This window comes from Stegostoma tigrinum, chromosome 23, assembly GCF_030684315.1.
Source record: "Stegostoma tigrinum isolate sSteTig4 chromosome 23, sSteTig4.hap1, whole genome shotgun sequence".
Classification (NCBI taxonomy): domain Eukaryota; kingdom Metazoa; phylum Chordata; class Chondrichthyes; order Orectolobiformes; family Stegostomatidae; genus Stegostoma; species Stegostoma tigrinum.
In genome coordinates, this window is record NC_081376.1 from 35590923 (window position 1) to 35614303 (window position 23381).

The window sequence follows — 23381 nt, forward strand, 5'->3', positions numbered from 1 at the left end:
ACAGAAAATACAGGAACAGGAAAGGAACTTTAGAGTCAACAACAGAATCTTCATTTTTATTGGTCTCAATCTCACTTTCTCAGTACAATCTCTCTGTTCACTCTACCTCCATAAGTTGTATCTAGTTGCACTTTTAATCCATTAATAGTGTTGTTATGTTGACAGCTGATACTCACGTATCTGAAATACACTCCATGATATTAGTAACAATTACACTAATGTATTTATATAGAACATCATTTTAACAGCCCATGCAAACTAACTTGGCTTATGCCTTCATTAAAACAGTAGGCAAAGAAATTTCACATGCATGCAATTGCGATCGCTACATCAATGACATGCCTTCTATCATAAGTAGAGTTGTTTGCTGACCTTTGCACAATGTTCAGCTCCATTACCAAGGTCTTTGATAATGAAGCAGTCCATACCAATATGCAGCATGTCTTAGATAACTTCCAATAAGTGACTGTTAACATTTACCAAGCAATAAGCATCAACAAAAGAAGACAGCTAACTGCTGTCTCGATACTCATATAAGCATAGAATCATAGAATTTTACAAGTTTACAGCACAGAAGGAGACAATCTGTTTCATCCTTTCTTCAACAGCAGACAAGTAGCTGTCCCATAATTCCACTTTCTGGCTGTTTATCTATTGTCTTGTCTGTCAAGTACATATCCAATCACTTTTTAAATGTCACGAGCATTCTGCCTCTCCTGACTTTTCAGATAGTGAGTGGTGATATTATCACCATCAAGTTTCCGTAGTATCAATACCCTACGCTCACAATTGAACAGAAAGTCATCCTGGACCTGCCTTTTAAATAATAAAGTTAAAACCTGGGCTGTGATAGAAAGTGAAAATGTATACATACAAAACTTGTTTTGCATTTTGCTGTTTTCAACAATCAGTGTTGTTCCAAAGGCATAAGAACATAGATAAATATTACTAATGGAACAGGCTGTGGCCAACAAACCTCTTGGGTTTATACCATTATTTAATTAGATCATGGCTGATGTACATCTTAAATCCACGCATTTGTCTTGGCCTGTAAAACTAGATACCCTTACTCAACATAATTTAGGCAAATTACATTGATAAAAGGCAGAGGTATCAAAGCCAGTTGCAGAACTGTTAAATTTAATGCTCCTATGTTTACCTCAAGTACAGCTTGACTGCCACAACTGTAGCTAAGGATTAAAGCATTTCAACTCCCTGCCGAAACAAACCATCTTCTGGTCACAACCTCTGCAAAAGAGTATATTACCATTTGATCATCAAGTCTCACTGACATTTCATAGCCAACTTAAACAAATTACAAATAGATTTTGCCCTGTCAATTTGGTTGGGATAGCCCCATCCTTTGTCAACAGAAGAAAGTTTTGACTCATAAGTTTGGATTGAATAGATCTCTACAATCTCTGTATTTTAATTTAAATGTGAAATAAATATTTAGTTTCTGAATAATTCTGTTTAACAAACAATTTTCTTGCTCCCAGTCTTTCTATTAGCATATGGTGTGCAAAAGCTTTCTGTGTTGACCTGTCAGATGTTTGTATGGTGAAGTCTACAGTTGACACAGTTGGGCTGATGCACAGATGTTTTCAGTTTTATCAGTTATCTTTGGATGACAGAGTTCAAATACAAAGCAAAAAGGTCACACAAGGTAATAATACAATAGGGAAAATGTTCTTCTCTTTACTGAAGCATTGCACCATGAGTGATCAAAATAGGATATGAGCTGTCATGCATTGGATGATTTTCAGAAATATATTTGAAGATGTTATTAGGATCATTGGAAATTATGCTAAGTTCTTAGATAATAAAATGTGAGGCTGGATGAACACAGCAGGCCAAGCAGCATCTCAGGAGCACAGCTTTTGGGCTCCTGAGATGCTGCTTGGCCTGCTGTGTTCATCCAGCCTCACATTTTATTATCTTGGAATTCTCCAGCATCTGCAGTTCCCATTATCTCTGATGCTAAGTTCTTGCATTGTTTAATGGCAAGCTTTTATTCACAGGGTGGGTTACTTAACTGCTGAATAATTTTATATTGGGTGACAAGAATACATTTTGGAATTTGTTACAAATATGAGGTTTTCAAAAAGTATTACATTTTATGATCGTGTTTTTAAATTTAGGATGGGCATAGGGAGTCATGGTTGCAGTCCATCTGATAGTAAGTTTGGATGGGTTGATTGTTGCAGATCAAAGGGGATTTAGATTGAGACAGCAACAGTCCCGGTGTAAACCAGAAGTAGACTGAGTCTCTCAAAGTCCTAGAAAGTTGTCATGGTATTGAATTGTAAACAGTGTGTGGCAAACTATTAATTTTTTTTTAAATGTAAGTGATTTAGGATCAAAGGTAAATAATTAGCATTTCCACATCAATTCAAAACTCCATGTTGAAATGGAGAACAGGGTAAAGAAAGCTATTTATGAGATCAGCTTACCAGCTCCTTTATTATGACATGAATATAATAATCAGACAGCAGTTTGTGGTATGGTCTATGTACATCTGAGAGGTTCAAAGCAGGATATTGATGCAGCCGTCCTGTATTAGAAGCACAGAAAATGCTCATTGTCATCACAATACGGAACATGTGTGGAAGCTCACACTCAGTTTCAAGACTGAGTATACAAGGTTTTAAAAGAGACTAGTGCCTGGCTTGGAGTTAAATCAAATTCCAATGTAGTGCTCATTGTGAAGTCAGTGTAGGATTAGAAACTCTCTGGCAGGGATAATTGAAAGGAACAATTTATAGGAATGCTGAACAACTGGGGACTGTTTGCTCTAAGAACTGTATCTCCGTAGAAAATGGCATGTGTGGTTAGTATAGTGAAGAACAACTTATTTCTGTGTTTTCAATACAGTAGCTTAGAAAAATATAGTGTTTAGTCAACTGGGATTCTTTTAAAAATCATTTGTTACAGTAAGAGTTTTAAATGTGAAATATTACCATTTTACTCTTTCATTTAATGTTGGAAGTTCTAATCTTTTTTTAAGCTAACAGTCTTCACGGAGATCATAGCAAGTCATAGACACATGTTAAGGTATCAGATGTGATCCATTGGGTAGAACTATTTTTTCTAAATGAGAAGTTGTGCGTATAAGTCCCACAACAACGTCGTGAACACATAACCTAGACCAAAAAGAAAATAATGATTTTCTAAAACTGATGCATCTACTCAACTACCTTTGTATCCATACTGCCACAGATACTTTTATTTAATTGGCATCAAACTTTCTGATATGCATGTTGTATGGCACTGTATCAAATGACCTTTTGGAAAATACGTGTACTACATTTATTGATGCTACCCTCTTCCACCCGCTCTGTTACTTTTTTGAAAAACTCAAACAAATAAATGAAACTCAATCTAGCTATGCCTTTATTCTTGTTGTCAATAATTTCCCGATTGCCTTCCTTAATTAATTCATACTTCTTCTAATGACTTATTTTTCGCTCCTGGATTTTTGTTAATTTTATCCTGGGTTATTGTTTCTAATTGTTTTCCCACCACTAAGGTTAATTTGGCTGGGTTTACTTACTTGATTTAACATTACATCCTTTTAAAATTCACCAGTCTTCTGGCAAAAGTATTGTATCTAAGGAGCACTAGAATATTATAATTAGACACTCTGTAATTTCCACTCTTTCTTCCCTTAGTAGCCTCAGATGCATCTGATCTAGTCCTGTGCTATCAACTTTACATAGAGCCAGCCTTTCTAATACCTGCCCTTTATCGTGTTTTAGCTCATCTTGTGTCTCACCTGTGTCCTCTTTCATCATAATTTAGGCAGGAGTTTTTTTTTGTTAAAGACATAATCAAAGTGTACAGTATTGTCTTCTGCCTCTTGCAAAGCATCCTCTTTTTGGTTCTTAATTGGGCTTTAGTATCCTTTTACCATTTTTGTGTTAGAGTATTATGCATAAAAACTTTGGGGTTTAACATCAATAGAAATGAAAATCTTCTCTCATTCTTTCCCTTTGCTGCTCTTGCGTCTTTTTCATCTCTCCCCTGAGGTTGCTAAATTATTCTCAGTATTATCCACGCACGTCATTCATCCCCTTGTACCACTTTACTTTTCTGACTAAATCATGCAGGCCACTCTGGCTTTGTTTGGGATTACCTTCCTCCTATGGGTGCGTACCTCGACACCACCTGAACCAGCACGTAAATTAATTACAGTATTATTCACCAGTCTTTGACTTTTGTTCCCTCGAACCAGATCTGTTCTCACACCATTGAAATAAAACAAGGAACCGCGGATACAGCTAACCTAATGCTATGATACTAGGATTAATGCCTTCTGAATGTTTCCCTCCTGTCACTTGATCCACTTCTCCCACTACATTCCCAGAACCCAATCCAGCCATGCTTTTTTCCTGGTTGGACTGGGAGTGTACTGATGTACGAGATTTCCCAGAACACACTTATGAGACACTTTCCCCATCCTGTCCCGGACAGTCTTCTATCAAGTCTGTACTGGGATACTAAAATCCCCCGTTGTAATCAGTGATTTGGTAGTTTGAGGAATTACACTGACGGCCAATTTAAGATTGTCAGTTGAGCTCATGGTTTGATACACTTATTCTTGCATTTATTTACCAGGGGGTCATGGGCCTCACTGACTGGCCAGCATTTATTGCTTGTCACAAGCTGCCTTTGAACTGCATGGCAGAAGGCATTTGACAGTCAATCACATTGGTATGGGTCTGGAGTTACATGTAGGCCAGGCCAGATGAGTGTGGCAGATTTCCTTCACTGAAGGACATTAGTGAGCCAGACGTGTTTTTTTTGTTTGACAGTTGGCAATGGTTTCATGGTCATCAGTAGATTCTTAATTCCTGAATTAAAAAGTAAAGAATTCAAATTTCAACATTTGCTGTGGCAGGATTTGAACACAGGTCTCCAGAATATTAGTTGAGTTTCTGGATTAATAGTCTAATGGTTTTACCATGAGTCAATTGTTCCCCCTGTGTACTTGCATACACATAGAATGATACACTGGGCCCTTTTCTTTGCAGGTAGAAAAAATATATGCACAGTTGCTTTCAACCCAACAAAATAGTGACAGCCATTGGGTCACTCACTGTTTAGGCCAAGGCACTGACAAATCAAAATCATCCTGTCTCAACAAAGACTGGCTGTTAACTTCAGTCAGCATCAATGGATACGTTCTCCATGGCAATGTCTCTACCAATCAGACTCCACTTGCTAACTAAATTAACAAAATGAATAATTTCCCTTTGAGTTGGTATTCTGACCAAATGTCCTGATGAGTGCAAGATTAAAAATTTCAACAAAATGCATCCATGTTTTCAAAAATATCCTACGTATACCCTTTAAACTCCCCATAACGCCTTTGGAAATGTGTTTCTCCATATCTTATCTTTGCTTCGTTACCTGTAGAATCAACCGAGTTGTGTGACGTTATATTTAGCTCCAACCAAGTCGATGCCGATTTACTGGCCGGCTAACTAACGTCCTTCATAGAAGGAATCTTCCACACTTACCTGGTCTAACTTACATGTTCAATGCTGGCCAGCCAGCGATGGCCATGTCTCACGAATGAATAAAGAAATGAATGAATGTATCACCATCAGGGCTTGTCCGACAATCTTAAACTAGTTGTCAATATAATTCCTCAAAATACTAATTATAGTGGGGGATTTTAGTTATCCTAATGTAGACCAAGATAGAACGAGTGTTCAGGACAGGAGGGGGCAAGTCGAAATTACCTCTGTAAATGGACCAATTGTGTATGGACTCACATAAATGATTAACCTCTTTCCTGGGGCAAAAAGAATAGGATTTCCATGAGTCGTAGCGGTGATGCGAGTGGAGTTGAGGATCCAATGGGATGAATGAGAAGAGCGCGGGCACTGGGAGGTTGGGGTTGAGGCTGGCATCGCCCTGGCTATTCTGCTGCCTGCTGTCAGGGGCGGAGCTGTCACTCTCCGGATCTCGCTTACTCCTCGGAGGCCAGCTGACGCAAAGTCCTATCCCACCAATAAACAGGAACGAGGGAAGGCGCCAAGAGCATTAATCGGCTCCCACTACCGGCTGCAGCACCAGTTGCAACCTTCTCCCATCGCGGCTGCTCTGAACGGGCAGTGGGCACCCCGTTCGCCGTCATGTTGCTGCTTCTGATCGCTGCCAGCGTCCTCCTCGTCCCCGGTATCACCTCCACGGCCCCGGGCCAAGACTCTAAGGCCACTCGATTCGTCTGCACCTCGGTGCCATTGGATGCAGACCCCAGCTGCCCAGCACAAGCTGTGCCCATGCCAGTGAGCACAGCCCAAGAGCAGGAGCTTCGTGCCACCGTCATGCAGCTGAGGGAGACCATCCTACAGCAGAAGGAGACCCTGGGGAACCAGAAGGAGACCATCAAGGAGCTGACCAGTAAGCTGACCAGGTGCGAGAGTGCCCAGTTGGATGCCAGGTACAAGGGCAGCCGCAGGAAACAGCATGTGCCTGGCAAAGACACCATGGGGGACCTGCCCCGCGACCACAGTCAAGTGGTGGATCACCTGGGCAGGACCATCCAAGCGCTGAAAGACCGACTCGGGACTCTCGAGGTAAGACCGACCGGTAAAGGAGGGATCACTCCAGAGGTATCTTCCCGGGTTGCTAGACTCCTGACATCGGCCCCTCTCTCCTGGTGATATTCCGGTTCCGAAACCGGCATAGGGTATTATGGACAGGCTGAGCAGTGCTGTCAAGCCCCTGTTCTCGAGCTAGCATTACAACACCGGACCGAATGGTCTCCCCTATCAGGCGCGAGGGTGATTCGGTCAGGCAGTCAGCCTGTTCGCCCTTACAGCCAGGCCCGGGGAGCTCAGGCACGGAGAATGAATGGTCGGAGCTGTCCGTGGTGCTGAATGAACCTCCCGTCCGTTCGATGGGTGCTGACCGAGCGTGCTCACATTGTGGCGGAATTGGAGAGTTGAGAGGGGTGACAGAGTCACTATAGTCTTCAGGATTGGGCTAAGAACAACCCGAGTAGCTATTTGCTCAATGTATTATTTCAGTGGGCGGCTCGTTGGATCTGCGGTTCATACCGCTGCCTCGCAGCACCAGGAATTCGGGTTCAATCCTCAGCCTCGGGTGGCTGTCTGGGGAGTTTATGCGTTCTCCCCGTGTCTGTGTTGGTTTGCTCCGGTTTCCACCTATAGTTCAAAGACGCGCAGGTTAGATGGATTGGTCATGTTAAATTGCTCATGATGTCCAAGGATGTGTGGGTTAGGTAATTAGCGGGGGGAAATGCAGGGTTACAGGGATAGGAGAGGATGGGGTCTCTCGGTGTGGACGTGTTGGACCGAATGGACTGTTTGCACACACTGTAGGGATTCTGTCAGTGTCAGAATGTAATACTTGGCGCATGTGTTTTTGTATAATGTAAATAATTTAGCTTTGTGAACAGAGTGAAAACAAGAACGGGAAACAGAGGCGAGTGTTAATGCTTTCAGTGAGAGAAAATCCATTCACTTTCTTAGGCTGATCAAGGGTGTTTGCTTGAGGCGCTCTCCTGGGTTTTTGCCAGTGGGAGAGATGAAATTGGGTATTAACTTTGAACAAACGCATAGCGATCGGCCGAGGGGTCTTTTTAAGCGCTGAACAGAAACTCACTTTATTTGCATCGACATTGAAAATGTTATCACTGCAAGCTCAAAAACTACTCGCACCGTTTTCCCGGCAACACAAATCAGCCCACATGCTGTTTGAAAGTTGCGATCCAATTGATCGGATCCTGTCCTTTTCCCACAATGCTGCAGGACTTGCTTCCAAGCATTGATCTAATTACAAATTGAAAGTTACAACGGTGCGTTTTGCACCATCCTTTTTCGCGCAGTGCAGTCAAAATGTCAGGTGTGCCTTGATATTATCGAAATTGATGCAGCAAGCTGTAGTACAGAAAACTACAGGTCAGGACATATTTACAACGGAGTCCTGCCAGAGTCTCACAGAAACCTAGCACTGGTCGACTAACCTGAGATTAGCGCTCGCTTATGGCATTTAGTTCGCAGCAATTTTTGCCGTGACAATCAACAGAACAGCGTTAGTTTAAAGAGAACGGACAAATTTATTAAGTCTGTATTGATAAGTCACTGGGAATCAGTTATATGGGTGAATATCGACAGAATTGGAGTGGTAGTGCCGAAATGCGGCAGGGTGAGGCTGGGATGGCAAAATACGTCATTTATTTTCAACCAAGGTAGTTTAGAAGAGTAAGGCTGCTAAAGATCAACTAGGACGTTCCCATATGGAGGCAGGAGCCTGAGGTACTTCGTGAATATATTGCTTCCGTCATTACTCAGGAAGAAGATGCTGTCCACATTATTGCAAAAGAAGAGATGGCTAAGACACTTGAAGGTTTTACTGTGATAAGAAGAAGGTATTTTTCAATGTCCCTGTATTTAAAGTTGACAAAGCACCAGGACAAAATGAGATGCATGCAAAAACAAGTGAGAGTTGAAATTTTGCAGGCACGGCCCTTAATTTTCCAGCCTTCCTTAGACTGAGAGGTTGTGGTAGATGCTTGGAGAATTACAAATGGTACAATTTTGTTCAAAAAGGGCAAAAAATAACTCAGCAACTGAAGTCAGCCAATTTAACCTTGATGGTATAGAAATTTCTGGAAGTGGCAATTTGGACAAAATTAATTATTACTTGGACAAATGAGGTTTAATTAGGGAAAGCCAGTATGGGTTATTAAGGGCAAAGCATGTTTAATTCATTGCTTGAATTTTTTTAAAAAAGAGGCAGCAGGAAGGATTAAGCAGGATCATGCTGCTGATGATGTGTACACAGACTTCCAAAAACCATTTAATATTGCTGTTGTGTAACAGACTTGAGAGCGAAGTTGTTTCTCATGGGGTGTGGGCATTACTGACTAGCCATCATTAAATACCCTGGTGTAAGTGATGTTGAACTATGGATACAAAATTTGTGCATGTCAGAAAGTGAGGTGCAGTGATTGACAGTTGGTTTTTGGACTGAAGGAGGGTGTATAGTGGAGATCTCCAGGGTTAGCATCCTTGTTTTTCTCATATATGTTTATGACTTAAATTTTAATGTACAGGGCACAATTTCAAAACTTGCAGATGATACAAAACTTTGAAGTATCACAGACTTTGAGAAGGAAAGTGTAGAACTTGTAATTGATATAGCCAGATAATTGGAATAGGGACAACTGGATGACATTTGATGCTGATAAATGTGAAGTGTTTCATTTTGATTGGTAGAATCTGGTGAGACATTATAAAATAAAGGGTGCAATTCTAAAAGAGAAGACCTGGATGTATATGTACATAAGTTATTAAAAGTGGCTGGAGAGGTTGACAGAGTGATTAATAGAGCATACATCATCATTGGATGTTATCACAGACAACATCAAGTAAATTGTATTTTTAGCAATGTTATGTATAAAACACTAGCTCAACCTCAACTAGAGTATTGTGTACAATTCTGGGCACCACGTGAGGAAAGATGGCTAGGCATAACATAGGCTGCAGAAAAAATTCAAAACGTTGCTTTCTGGGATGAGAAACTTCAGAACTTTCAGAAAGATGGGAGAAGTTGTGACTGTTCTTCATGGAAAAGAGAAAGTTGAAAGGAGTCTTGACAGAGGTATTCAAAATCATGAAGGATCTGAACAGAGTGATAGGGAGAAATTGTGGCTATTGGTGGAAAGATCAAGAACCAATGGCCACAGATTTTAGTTAATTCATGAAAGAAGACATGAGGAAATTTTTTTACAGAGTGGTTAAGACGTGGAAATGTAACAAAACATTCAATTGTGACATTCAAGGGGAAATTGGATAATTATGCAAAAAGGAAGGATGTTCAAGTGTATACGGAGAAGGTGAATAAGTTACTCTTTCAGGTAACTAATACAGGACAATTGACCAAATGGTTTTCTTCTGTAACTGTTGAATGAGTCTATGAATCAGGAAATCAATACTTCTGAATGTTGAACTATACGAATTGAATCAATAGTCTTTGACTAGAATGTTGATTAATTCAAATTTCTAAATAGAAAAAAATCTATTCTAGGTTAAAGAAGAATTCTATCTTTTCAGAAATTATTATTCTGGAATTACTTAATATTAAAATATGTTTCATTCTGTAACTTAACACTGTTCAACCTTTTGGTTCTGTTGATTCCAACTTGAAGGGATTATTGATTTTGAATCTTTTGGGGCACTAGGAACATTAATTGTTGATACAAACTGTTCCACTCCAGGTCAATTTGTGTATCTTCATTACATGTAATCCAACACAGTCAAAGTACAAAACATTTCAATAAATCCATGCATTATACCGGGCAAGTCAATACAATATATTCACACTTAAACAAAATAAGGCATTTGTTGTTTACAATTGAACTTGGTTGTTTGGCCTTTTCTTTAGGTTTCAGGTGGTCACACTCTGACTTGAAAAAAAAACCCCTCAAATAGCACATTACATTGGAAAGTCTAGTCAAGAAGTCACTAACTGTTTAATCCATTGTGATAATCATATTTCCCAATGAGCCAATTACCTTGAGTGCTACTAACATAAACAGTAACCCGTATGTGCGTAATGGAATTTTTGTGTACTAAATAACATTTGCTCCATTAAGTTTTGTATGAAATAAGAAGTAGCTGATTGTAATCAGGGCCAACACATAGACTTTTAGTCTCCAAAGCCATTATATCAGTTTTGTTTCGTTGAAAATAGACAACAATTTTTGAAACATGCAGTGCATTCTGAACCTATTACTGCACTTATTCAATTTTAATTCAGTATTGTTTTTAATCACAAGGTAACTACTGTCACCATTTTTTTTTGTATTTTAGAAATGGTACCATCATGAAAATTGGACATTTTAGCAGTATTCTGTGATCTATGCAAGGTGACTTTAAGATGGGAATCTAATCTTTATCCATGATTTCTTAAACAAACATGGTAACATTTTTCTGGTTTAACTGATCTTAAATCACATTTCCAATTTAAATTTTACACCAGCTGCACTACCTAAAACAAAAAATTACACTTCTTTTCAAGTCTCCATATTAAATATAATGTTACCCATGGCAGTAATATATTTTATGGTTGATTACATAATGTACATCATCTGTTCAAAACAATTGTTGTGAATAGTGTATATATTATTGTATTTAATATGTATTTTTGACCAAAAAAGTAAATAAACTCAATTGATAAATGTATTCAAGCTTTATAGCTACAGATTTAAATAAAACAATAGATATTATTCTGTAATAATCACACAATTTAGGTACAAGTTCTCCCAAGCTTAATTTAGATTAGATTAACTTGCTTTGTTGTAAAACTACATTGGGGGCAATCTTACACACTGGGCAGCTTTGCAATTGCCCAGATATTCTACATTGAGAAATCTAAAAACCAAATAATGGGCAATAATATCACTTTAACAGGCTAAACGTTCTATCAATGTTTTCATGCAATAGAGCTGGCTAAACTACTCATGTTCTTTCAACTGATGTTGTAGATTGAAAGTTACTTATTAGCAAACTAAACCCTTGCCTTTTCATGTCAAACTGCCTTTGCCAACTGATTTAATGATTTTTGAACAGATATTTTCCTTCATGAAAATACCAGGCAAGGCAATTTCATTAAAATGATATTAAATGTTTGTGTTCTGAAATCAGACAATGTAATTTTAAACCCTATAACAATGAGAGAACTGACAAAAGATAATCTTTAAAAGGACAAAAACATTCAAACAGTCCTTGTTCCTTGATGTGAGGCAGTGTTGCAAAAGCTGGTGACTCTCAATTAGGAAGAACAGGAACGGGAGAATAACAGGAGTCAGTAATGGAACAAGTGAACTCCAAACAACAATGTTCCAGAGGGACAGATCACTAAATTGAAAAATAGAATATCAGGTGTTATTACAGAACCAGCTTATTGAATGGAATAACGGACAACCAGCCTTCGATTATTCTTTTTGCAATGCATTTCCCAACCATTGCTCTATTCGAGAAAAACAGAGATTTTGAAAGAATTATATGTGCAGGATCATCTACAAAATATTAATGCCCACCCAGGAAGCTCCTGAAATATTGATTTTTTTTGGTATCCTGAATTCCACCCATTAACACTGTACAGGAAAACAGTGCTGATGGAGTAAATGTTTCCTTTCCAATATTATTTAATTGCAGCAATATAAATAAATCTATTATTGCTAATAAATAGATACATCAGATAACTTCACAGGCCTCTCTCAGGATGATGACTTCGGTTTGAAAATTGATGAACTAAATAATAACGAAGATGTCAAATGTATTGATGTGTATAATGTGAATGACTAAACCATGTTTCAAAGCTTATTGGTCATGGTTTATGTTCCTAAGACTGTGTTATATTTCTCAACAGCAGCAGACACACCCCAATTTTTCCAACCATACTTTCCCCAGTGACCTTCGTGAGCAGCTACAGAGGAAGCTGGGAGATTTGGAAAGTCAATTGTTAAACAAAGTCTCTGAACTTGAGGATGAGAAGTATGTTCTTCTGAATGAGTCAGCAGCGCATCGGTACAAGACAGAGTCTGCTCTCAATGCCTTGCATGAAAGGGTTACTGAACTAGAGAAAGGTATTGACTGTGCAAAATGATTCGAACATTCACTGTCAAGCAATGACTTCTGGTTATTTTAAAGTAATGCTTATGTAGATCATTCATACCGAACCACATTCTGCTTAACATGATCAACTGAATGATTGCCCTGCTTTTTGTTTCACCCTTAACTTGTGTCAAATTCAGCTAAAGCATAGTACTGCAAAACCAAACAGATGAAGTCTGTTGGATTGCTCCAAGTATTAATTGTCAAGTATTATTCACATATTAATTACGTGTCAAAGATAACCTTGAATGGGATAATATATGTAGAATTTACTTGCAGTTTTGACTCAGTGCTCGTATTCTTAGAACTTGTGTGTTCAAATATCACTGCAGAGACTTGAGCATATAATCTAAATTATCTAATCCAATACAGCAGAGTCTTAAGAGTCATGGAAACAAAAAAATTCAAAAGATTGCTTCCTGGGATGAGGAACCTCAGTTAAGTAGAAAGATTGGCGAAGTTGTGACTGTTTTTCATGGAGAAGAGAAAGTTGAAAGGAGGCTTGATAGAGGTATTCAAAATCATGAAGAATCTGAACAGAGCAGATACGGAGAAATTGTAGCTACTGGTGGAAAGGCCAAGAACCATTGGTAACAGATTTGAGATATTTCACAAAAGAAACAATGGCGACGTGAGGAAATTTTTTTACAGAGTGGTTAAGATGTGGAAATGAAATGAAACAGATTCAGTTGTGACTTTCAAGGGGAAATAGGATAATTATCCAAAAAGGAAGAATGTTCAGGTTTATAGGGAGAAGACTGTCTAATCTGATGCAGTAGAGTCATACAGCATGGAAACAGAGCCTTCGGTCTAACCAGTCCCAACCTGCCTGTGCTCGGCCATACTCCCCCAAACATTTTCTATTTATGTACTTATCTAAATGTCTTTTAAATGTTGTAATTCTATCTGCATCCATCACTTCCTCTAGAACTTTATTCCACAGACAAACCACTCTGTGTACAAAAATTGCCACTCATGTATTTTTTAAATCTTTCTCCTCTCACCTTAAAAATATACCCCCTAGTCTTGAAATCCCCCACCCTAGGGAAAAGATACCTGTCATCCATCTTATACCCCTTGAGATTTTATAAACATCTATAAGTTCACCCCTCAACCCCCTATCCTCCAGTGGAAAAATGTTCCAGCCTATCCAGCCTTTCCTGAAAGGCATGCATTTACATAATACTTATGTAAGTACTCTTGGAAGTACTATTTTTCAGATGATACAATAAACTGAGGTGTTTGTTGTCCAGTCAGATGAGTGTAAAAAAAATTCATAAGCATTATTTAGATGAAGATGGCTTTCAATCAAGACCAAAAAAAAACTGCTGAGTATCACATTGTTATTTGTGGGAGAAAGTTGTATGCAAATTGATGCCTTTTCTACATTACAATTATCATCATACATCAAAACATTTCATTAATAGCAAAGTGCTAGTAGATGATTTGAGGATGTGTGAGGTATTGTGAAAATTTAAGGTTTTTCTTCTATATATTCCAATTGCAACTACATATATCTCTAATCAACAAGTCTTACATCGCAGATAAGAGATAATGGGAACTGCAGATGCTGGAGATTCCAAGATAATAAAATGTGAGGCTGGACGAACACAGCAGGCCAAGCAGCATCTCAGGAGCACAAAAGCTGACGTTTCGGGCCTAGACCCTTCATCAGAGAGGTCTTACATCGCAGTGTGATTTCAACAGCTCAGTAGCACAATGCAGACCTGACAATGAAGTACATGATCACCAAGTAAACTAGTTTGCTACAAAAAAGACAATCCTTTGAATAAAGGCATCAGATATTCATGGCCAACTGACCTATAAAATTATAAATTATTGTTCAGAAACTATGATTTGAAGTTATAGCATCTGTAGAAACTAAACTACTTCACTAGTGTCTGATCTAATTTTTGAATCATTTTTTGTCCACAATAGAGAGCAGTGGCTTTAAGTCACCTGATGATTTCAAGGTGTCGCTACCTTTGCGAACTAATTACCTGTTTGCCAGGATAAAGAAGAGTCTCCCTGAAATGTATGCCTTTACAGTGTGCATGTGGATCCGCTCCAGGGCATCGTCTGGTATTGGAACACCCTTCTCTTATGCTGTCTCTGGACAAGCTAATGAAATTGTGCTAATTGAATGGGGAAAAAATCCAATTGAATTACTTATTAATGACAAGGTGTGTATCACTTATCAATGATATGTTAAGTGCACAATGTAACTGATCATGTTATTGAGAGAACATTTAAATAGACAAAAATACATTTAAGCAATATTAACATTTTAGTCAAATATTTAATTGCAAGCTTCAAATGTTGACCAGTTTAAAAGTTACCCATCCATTATTATTATCTTATGGAAAAGACTGTTAACAAGCAGAAAATGTCTTGACTCAGGCTGCTGTTCCTAAATCTCTCTGCTTTTCTATATAATTTTTTTCACACCTTCAAAGCCTCTTCAAAACATTTACATTTCACTACGCGCACCACATACATAGTTATCTCCCTTAACTCTGTCTCCCAATTTTGTAAATTCCATCACTGGGAAATTTACTAGGTTAATGATACTAAGCTATCATGGACACTTAGATTTTCCAACTGGAGAGTTAAAAATGAGATGAATGCTGTTGTAAAGCACTTTGTGTAGAAAATTGGGATTAGTTGATCTTTGCTGCTTTTTGTCTCATGATTTTGCCTTCAAAATATTGAGACCATTTGATATCAACCAATGAGCTAAATGCTTCCATTCTATCAGCTAGAATTTGTTTTAACAGCTTCTTGGTTTGGCCCAATTTTGCCTTTTTCTCCTGTATTTGGTGACTGTAAGTGAGTTGCCTGAAGCTCAGTCTTGTACTTTGGGGGAAATCAAAACCAGTGTTTTTAATCCTTGCCACACACTCTGTTCCTTAGACACTAACTCCGTCTCACACCCTGGTTATTATCTGAGGCTTAGCCAGACTATTCTTTCTTGCCATCTTATTTGATCCTCATGAGCTTCTAATTCTATATCTGCTTTGCTACCAGTAGTACCCATTTCTATCACTGTAATATCAACCCATCCCATCTTAATCCAGCTGCTTGTGAAAACATCTTCATTCTTTTGTAGCTAGATTTAATGATTCTAATTCCTAGCTAACATCTTATGTCCTCTGACAAACACATTCAGAACACTGCTGTCTGCATTGTAACTTAAACCACGTCCCAAATGCCCAGTGTCCCTGCCTCTGCAGACCTACATTAACTCCCATTTTGGGAAACTTGTGAATTCAAAAATCTCATTCTTGTTTTCCCTCCCTTCCATGGCCTTGCCCTTTCCAATCTGTATAACATATGCATTTGCCACAGCTCTCTGAGATCTTTCACACCTGCAGTTCTGCCCTCTTGAACATTGCAAATTTTCTATTGTTAAATTGGCAGTGGGGCTGCCATGGCATCACTGGGACCCTCCTGGCCTAGTTGTCTTTGCTGTCAATAACCTAACATGCTAATTGATGATTGTACCAGGAAAACTCAATTTAACAGCCTCCTACCACTATATACTGTTTCTCCCATGTCAGTGTTATTAAAATTCCCCACATCTGCCATGATTTTCTATATTCCCAAAATCCCAAGATGAACAACTGTTCTCTGGCATCCATTTCCAGGTGTACAATATTCTATCTAAAATTCAAGTCCCACCTGGTCTAGAGACATGTAATACCATCTCTGAACAGGGATAATTAGAATATATCTAATTAGCCAATGCAAAAATCAGCTAATACTTTTTTTTTAGAACAATTTAGGCAAAACAACACTAAATGCTGTGAATGTGCATGAAAACAAACTCTTGTGGTGTGTAGATCATTGAACTTATCCTAAGTATTTCATCAACAGGTTGCCCAGCTGCCAATCAATATTGATGATGGCAAATGGCATCATATTTGTATAACATGGACCACCAGGGATGGCATGTGGGAAGCTTTTCAGGATGGCCAGTCACAAGGCACAGGAGAGAATCTGGCGCCTTGGCATCCTATCAAAGCAGGTGGTGACTTGATCCTGGGACAGGAGCAGGTGAGTGTTACTCTGTGTCCATAATAATAGTTCGCACAGTTGGTTAAAACACACATGATATAGCGATAAGGGTCAATAGAATTAAATAAAAATTACATGCTCTTCTGAAAAAGTGTGGTTTAAATAAAGCTTTTTTAAGGAGAAACGTTAGATTTCTTTTCTATATGCTTTGGACGCTGTCAGATCCCAAATGTGCAGCATTCAACAGTACTGCACTGGAAATTTCAGATTGGACTTTTTTGTATTCAAGTCTCTGTGTTGGACTTTAATCTGTGATGCTCTGACTCAGAGGTGAGTACGCTACCTCTTCATGTACCATTATTACAGATCAATTTGAGAAAGGTGGTACGTGAAATACTTGGAAGAAACATAATTTTGAAAGTGTGGCTCCCAGAACTCTGTATAGTTTTCCTCCCTTTATGTAGGCTAACAGAGAAACTACATGAATAACAGTCAAAATGTTGCTATGCGTAGGAGCAATGGTATCAAGCAAAAGCAAGCAAGTTGAGGTGAAACACACATTAAGTTTATTCAAGGGACTGAATGGCTATCTTATGTGTATATGAACCTAGTGACTTCATACTAGCAGATATCCCAGTGGAAACTTGTAGGTCAGAGCACTAAAACAGTGCTACAGAAACTCATAGAATCATGCAACAAGGAAACTGACCCTTTGGTCCAACTAATTAATGCTGAACATAATCCCAAACTAAACTAGTCCCACCTGCCTGCTCCAGGCCCACTTCCTCCAAATCTTTCCTATTTGCGGACTTACCCGAGTAACTTTTAAACATTGTAATTGTTCCCATATCCAACACTTCCTTGGGAAGTTCAAACCGCACATGAATCGCTATCTCTGTGCGAAAAAAAGATGCTGCTCAGATCTTTTTTAAATCTCTCTCCTCTCACCTTAAAAATGTGCCACCAGTCTTGAAATCCCCCATTCTGGCTACAATTTTTCTTTTATTCATTCACTGGATGAGGGTGTCACTGGCCAAGCGGCATTTATTGCCCATTCCTAATTGCCCACAGGGTAGTTAAGAGTCACATTGCTGTGGGTCTAGAGTCACTTGTAGGCTTAACCGGGTAAGGATGGCAGTTTCCTTCTCTAAAGGACATGAGTGAACTGGTTGGGTTTTTCCCAACAATCGGCAATGGATTAAGTGGGCACTTGTATTGAATGCACTGTAGTGATCATTTGTACGTGGATTTATTCTTATCTAGGACACAGTTGGAGGGAGGTTTGATGCAACACAGGCGTTTGTTGGAGAACTGAGCCAGTTCAATATCTGGGACCGCATCCTCACTCCAGAAGACATCAGAAGCATGGCCAACTGTTCTGCTAACCTGGCTGGCAACATCATTCCCTGGATTGACAACAATGTGGTTGTGAATGGTGGAGCCACTAAGTTGCCACTGGAGACTTGCAAAGAGCGCTTGGTTAGTTCCTGATCACTGGTCAGGATTCACTTAAGTGCCAGTTTCTTTTCATACAGACAATTTTCTGTGATATGGTGAAACGTATATTCTTTTCCCCAGCTGAATTTGCCCTTCCTGGGAGGGAGTAAGGACTGTGGTATTTTATTCTGTCTTTCAAACTAAATGATGCCGTCAGCGATATATCAGTGGGTAGCACACTTGTCAGAAGATGATGTGTTTAGGCCCTAACCAGACATTTAAACATAAAAAATATCCAAGAGAACATCCCCGGTGCAGTTTTGCAGGAGTGTTGCACATTTAGATGTGCCATTTTCAAGAGAGGGGATGAACAGAGGCCCTGGTCATTTACTTCAATGGGTGCTATAACATCTCTCAAATCTATGTGAAGCTGACCAGTTGAGAGCTGCCCCTCCCCATTCCCTACCCATCATATTGAATATTTATCCACCAATTAATATCACTTATAAGTAGGAAATCTGATTAGTATCAAATTCCTGTTTGTGGGATCTTGTTGTGCACAAAATGGCTGATGTCCTTCCTGCATTATAACAGTCATTACAATTCAAAACATAATTAATTGGCTACAAAGCATGTCTGGACATTTCAAGGTCACAAAAGGCACTATATAAACATGAGTTCCTTTTTTTCTAATGAGCACAGCTGTCTGGGAAGATATTGCTGCCTGAAATAATATTTCGAAAGCCGATTGATTTGTATTGTGTTGCACACTTATCACTATGGCCCATATTTTGCAATCATCTGCAAAGATACTGAACTTGAATAAATTTGCCCACAAAGTTCAGATCTGGTTTGGGTTTCCCTTTCTCAACTTAAGTTTGAATCTAACAAGAAGTCAAGGGAATTCCTCGGTTTCCAGTCATAATGATGCTATCAAACAGAGTAGACATCCAATCACATTAAAGTATTTTCACAAGCAGCAAACTAGGAAGTCAAAATACAATGATTATCCTTCACTTCTGGCTACATCTTTCAGAGGCCAAATTAAATACTAAGAAATACCCATGGGTTTGCGTTAAATGTATAAATATCACAAAGTTTTTTTAAAAAATCTTTAAGAACATATGAGGTGTTTTTAAAATGAAGAGATGTGATGTTCTACAAATAAATTACTCTTCCAGGGCCAGGGAGGTTTTCCAGTGGAAATTATGAATTTTAGTACACCATCAAAAATCCACATAAACATCATTCATCAAGGTGTAGTTTTTACTACTTTCACTGTGAAATTAATAGCAAAAAGAGCAAATTATTGTTGGTTCAGTAATGTCTACTTGAGAGCAGTCTGTGGGGACTTCAACAATGCATCCTATGAGGAAGCATGGATTACTGACAGCAACATCTGGATTTCCATGTTTAACTGCTCACACGTAGATTCCTGGAGCTACTGTCAGTTTTAGAGGTGTCATGAAAGTGAATGCTGACACTTCATTATCATTACTATCACAGAGTCAATCTTTCTAGTATTCCCATTTCTATGTCACAGAATTCAGCTGGGGAAAAGAGGAGCTATAGAAGCCTCCCCGTTGTAACATGCTGTCTGTTTTGCAGTCACTTTATCTGCTAGTAGTCACAGGGCAAATAGATAGTTCAGCCAAACAAAGTAGCACAACTTTTTCACTCTGTTGCTTTTATTCTTGACGTTTGAGAAAAGTCAAAGTTTATTGTTTTCTTGCATTGATGTCATTTTCTGTACATATCTAATGAAATACAGAGTGAACAACCAACTGTTTTAATGAATAGGATGACAACTTGTAAACTTATTTTCATCATCTTCAACAAACAGACTTTCTTTTCAAATTGATCACCTGAGAATGATAGATTTAAATTAGTTTTATTCTGAATTTGAATGGCTTCATTAAATGCTTTGTGCCAAAGGTACTTTATCCAAATTTCAGATGATGTAAAGCACTTTTTTTTAAAGGACTGATATGCTTTAAAAATTTGAGACTAGCTTGTCTTCTGTCCTTCAGTTGTGGCTTGTTATACTGTTTGTGCTATTGCCAGTTCACCAAAACCACAGTCTCTCATTCAAAGGCCATTCTGCTACGGTAGTAGGTGGTTTGACCTTGAAGAGCATCTTTTAGGTGTCCAGTCCTGTCCTCACATGTGCATTCTCAGTTGGAACTAGAAAATCAGGCTGATGTTTCTTCATCTCCTACCCTCCTCACCCTGGACACTTGGGCTAATTCTAACACTCCCATCTCTGTGTGCCATTAGTAAACCCAGCCTGACCTCAGCATTAAATGCAATTGTTTCTGGTCCCGACATTGTGACTTCCCTTACTGAACCCTAAAAAGGGCATTGAAACTCACTTGAAAAGGAATGGAGAAAGAAAATAATGTTAGATGCAATTTTCAGTCAAATGGGGTTGCAATATGAATAGGAGAATGTGGAAATCATGCCTGCTAGAAACCAGTATGAAGTTAAAATGATAAAATGTGAGGCTGGATGAACACAGCAGGCGTGTTATCAGAGATGAAGGGTCTAGGCCCGAAACGTCAGCTTTTGTGCTCCTGAGATGCTGCTTGGCCTGCTGTGTTCATCCAGCCTCACATTTTATTATCTTGGAATTCTCCAGCATCTGCAGTTCCCATTATCTCTGAAGTTAAAATGACCTGTAATTCAACAGCCTCTCTATTTGAAGATAACTGCTGTTATTTAAAGGAGCTAATTAACAAAAAGCATGCTATTTAAACTTTGTGAAATAGTGACAGAAGCAAAGAATTTCATGCTTTTAAGATGCAGATATTTCCCACCATGTAAGATAGAGGGGCTTAGAAAAAGAACATCTGCTGACTGGACTTTGTTGTAGCCGATAGCAAGTGAGAGTGAAACAGTTCTTGGGTAGGAGCACAAAACGGGTAACTAACCATCAATAGGCAGCACACCGTAATTTACGAGATGGGAAAGCAAAGTTAGTAAGTTTGGGTAATATTGCTGTCAGAACCATTCATTGCCACTTTTACTCTGATTGATTTACCTGACCAAGCCTGGAATGGAGTGGATGTTAAACATCGTTACACAAGTAATTTACAGTCAGCAGGCTAATTTATTCGATAGTGTTCTCTTCCATTTCTGATGCTACTGAGATTGGCAGATGACACCTTAGTGTCTATGACATTGCATTCTTGGTGCTGGGTGTTGATAGGATACTTGACCTTCTGAACGGTCACAGCTAATATCAGTCCAGTTCTGCATGATGCCTATACATGCTCACCTTCCATTTCAAGTTACTGAGACATTATAAGGAGTGGAGGCACTCACCAATTTATCCCCTTTCTCCATAACAAAGATCAATTGTGGAATTTCCAGTTGAGATTAACTGAGAATTGGCATCCTTAAAGGGAACAGCTTGACCCTGGGGTAACGCATCTCTCAATGAGGAAAACAATTAGCATCCAACCGTATGAGATCTGAGCTGCAAAAATCAGTCTATTTGGCCCATTATGCTTGTTCTTGCTTTTCAAAGTGCAAGTGAATTAATCTCACTTCTCTACCCTTTATCCAATTTATTTTTCTTTTCATGTAATTGTCCAATTTTAATTTGGAAGTAACATGTGAATTTGCTTCCCTGCCTTTTCAGCCTGTGCATCCCAAGCTGCAACAAGTTGCTGCATAAAGGAATTTGTTCTCCTCTCCTCTCGGGTTCTTTTAACAATTACCTTAAATCTCTTTCCTTTGGTTATTGACCTTATTACCAATGGAAACAGTTCCACATTACTAAGATGTGAGTAAGAAACACAACATTTACAAGATTTTCTGGATCGATCAAAAGACCTAGAACTATGTTTGAGATTTGGTGTGGTTTGTATGATCATTATGACTACACTAATCAATGTGTTCATACTGAGATCCTGTCTTAGTGGTTGATGCAATCATGTTAAACCAAATTGAAATGGGCTTAAAAATGGAAATACTGCAGGTAGGAATTTGCTGTAACTTGTTAATTGATACACCCCATTAGTAGCAAGTGCAAATTACATTCCATAAATCCTTAAGCACATTTACATAGAGAGAAAAAATTCATTTACAAAAGAAAAAGAGTGATTTTGACTTTGTGATAGCAGGAAAATGGGTGGTAAAATGTCACTTATCCATTATGCTGGTGCCAGCTCTTTGAAAGAAATATCCCATTAGGCTACTACCCCTGATCTTTCTCAAAAACCCATGAATTTTTCTCTCCTTTATGCACTTATTTAATTCTTTATCCCAAGTCACGACTGAATTTGCTTGCACTAATTTTAAGTCAGTATGCTTCAGATCAAAATACTCACTGCAAAATACATTTTCATCTCACCTCTTGTTCTTCTGCTGATTATCTTAAAGTTGTATCCTCTAATTACGAAGCTGTTGACTTTGCAAACAATTTATCCTGATGTACTTGTCTAAATCCATTTTGAACTCCTTTATTAAATATCTCCTGATTTTTATTTCCTTTGGATTCAATGTACAGCAGGCAGCTGGTTCACTAGTACCCTATTTAAACCTTCACAGAACGTCACGATCTCTGCAATCTCCAGAGCTTGTGGTTCAATGAATAGAGATACAATTAAATTGTCTTAAGCTTATGTTGAAAGTAGCCAGGCTTCATGCTTGCTGCATGGTCTACCCTTTATCCGGATCCCATTTTTCTGATTTTAAGATGGCTGTTGAAAGAAATGTGTCTTTCTTTGTCATGCAGGACTATGTTATTTTGTCTGTCTTTGTGGAATTGTTTCCTGTGTGCCAGTATAATTGTTTTTACGAGATACTGGCCATTTCTTTTATTGTGTGGTATTTGAGTTTAAAGAAGCATCTTGGATTTTTAAGATGATAAGTTTGCATCTTATTACTTTTTTCTCATTACATCTACTGGATACATGAATGCCTTTAGTCCTCTTGTTTATTTGATGTTTTTGCATCAAAATGATTGTTATATCTTTTGGTAAAAAAGAAAAACTGAATAAAAATGAATGCATTATATTAGTACATCAAGAACACTCTGGCATATTTTCATTCTTTTGACTTTGCATGTGAAAGTTTCTGGTCTGCATCTTACAGAAAGTGTGTACAGGTATTGGAGAAAGTGCAAACAAGTTTTATAAGGATGATACTAATACTATGAGATTGTAATTATCTGGAAAGACTAAACAGATTGGACCTCTGTTCTCTAGAAAAATGAAGACACAGAGATGACATTCTAAGAAGTCTTTAATGCTATGAAAGCATTTG

The 23381-nt window shown here is 38.5% G+C and overlaps 1 protein-coding gene across 2 annotated transcripts; it reads left to right on the forward strand.

Annotated features, from left to right (window-relative positions):
* The first annotated feature begins 6032 nt into the window (after positions 1-6032).
* On the forward strand, positions 6033-23147 carry LOC125462523 (neuronal pentraxin-2-like). Of its 2 annotated transcripts, none has more exons than XM_059654067.1 (5): positions 6033-6587; positions 12412-12628; positions 14595-14839; positions 16533-16712; positions 17937-23147. In XM_059654067.1, exons 1-5 carry the CDS (start codon positions 6144-6146, stop codon positions 18162-18164), a joined length of 1314 nt encoding a protein of 437 aa, XP_059510050.1. In that variant the 5' UTR covers positions 6033-6143; the 3' UTR covers positions 18165-23147. The 2 variants fall into 2 exon arrangements, with proteins under 2 accessions (XP_059510050.1, XP_048408595.1); XM_048552638.2 differs by having other exon boundaries at positions 12415-12628.
* Positions 23148-23381: the final 234 nt, after the last annotated feature.

Excerpts from the sequence above, each read along its gene's own strand:
- LOC125462523 (XM_059654067.1), top strand. The coding sequence starts at position 6,144 with ATGTTGCTGCTTCTGATCGCTGCCAGCGTCCTCCTCGTCCCCGGTATC. Across the intron at positions 12,629-14,594 it reads GGTTACTGAACTAGAGAAAG|AGAGCAGTGGCTTTAAGTCA; the intron begins GTATTGACTGTG and ends TGTCCACAATAG. Across the intron at positions 14,840-16,532 it reads AATTACTTATTAATGACAAG|GTTGCCCAGCTGCCAATCAA; the intron begins GTGTGTATCACT and ends TTTCATCAACAG.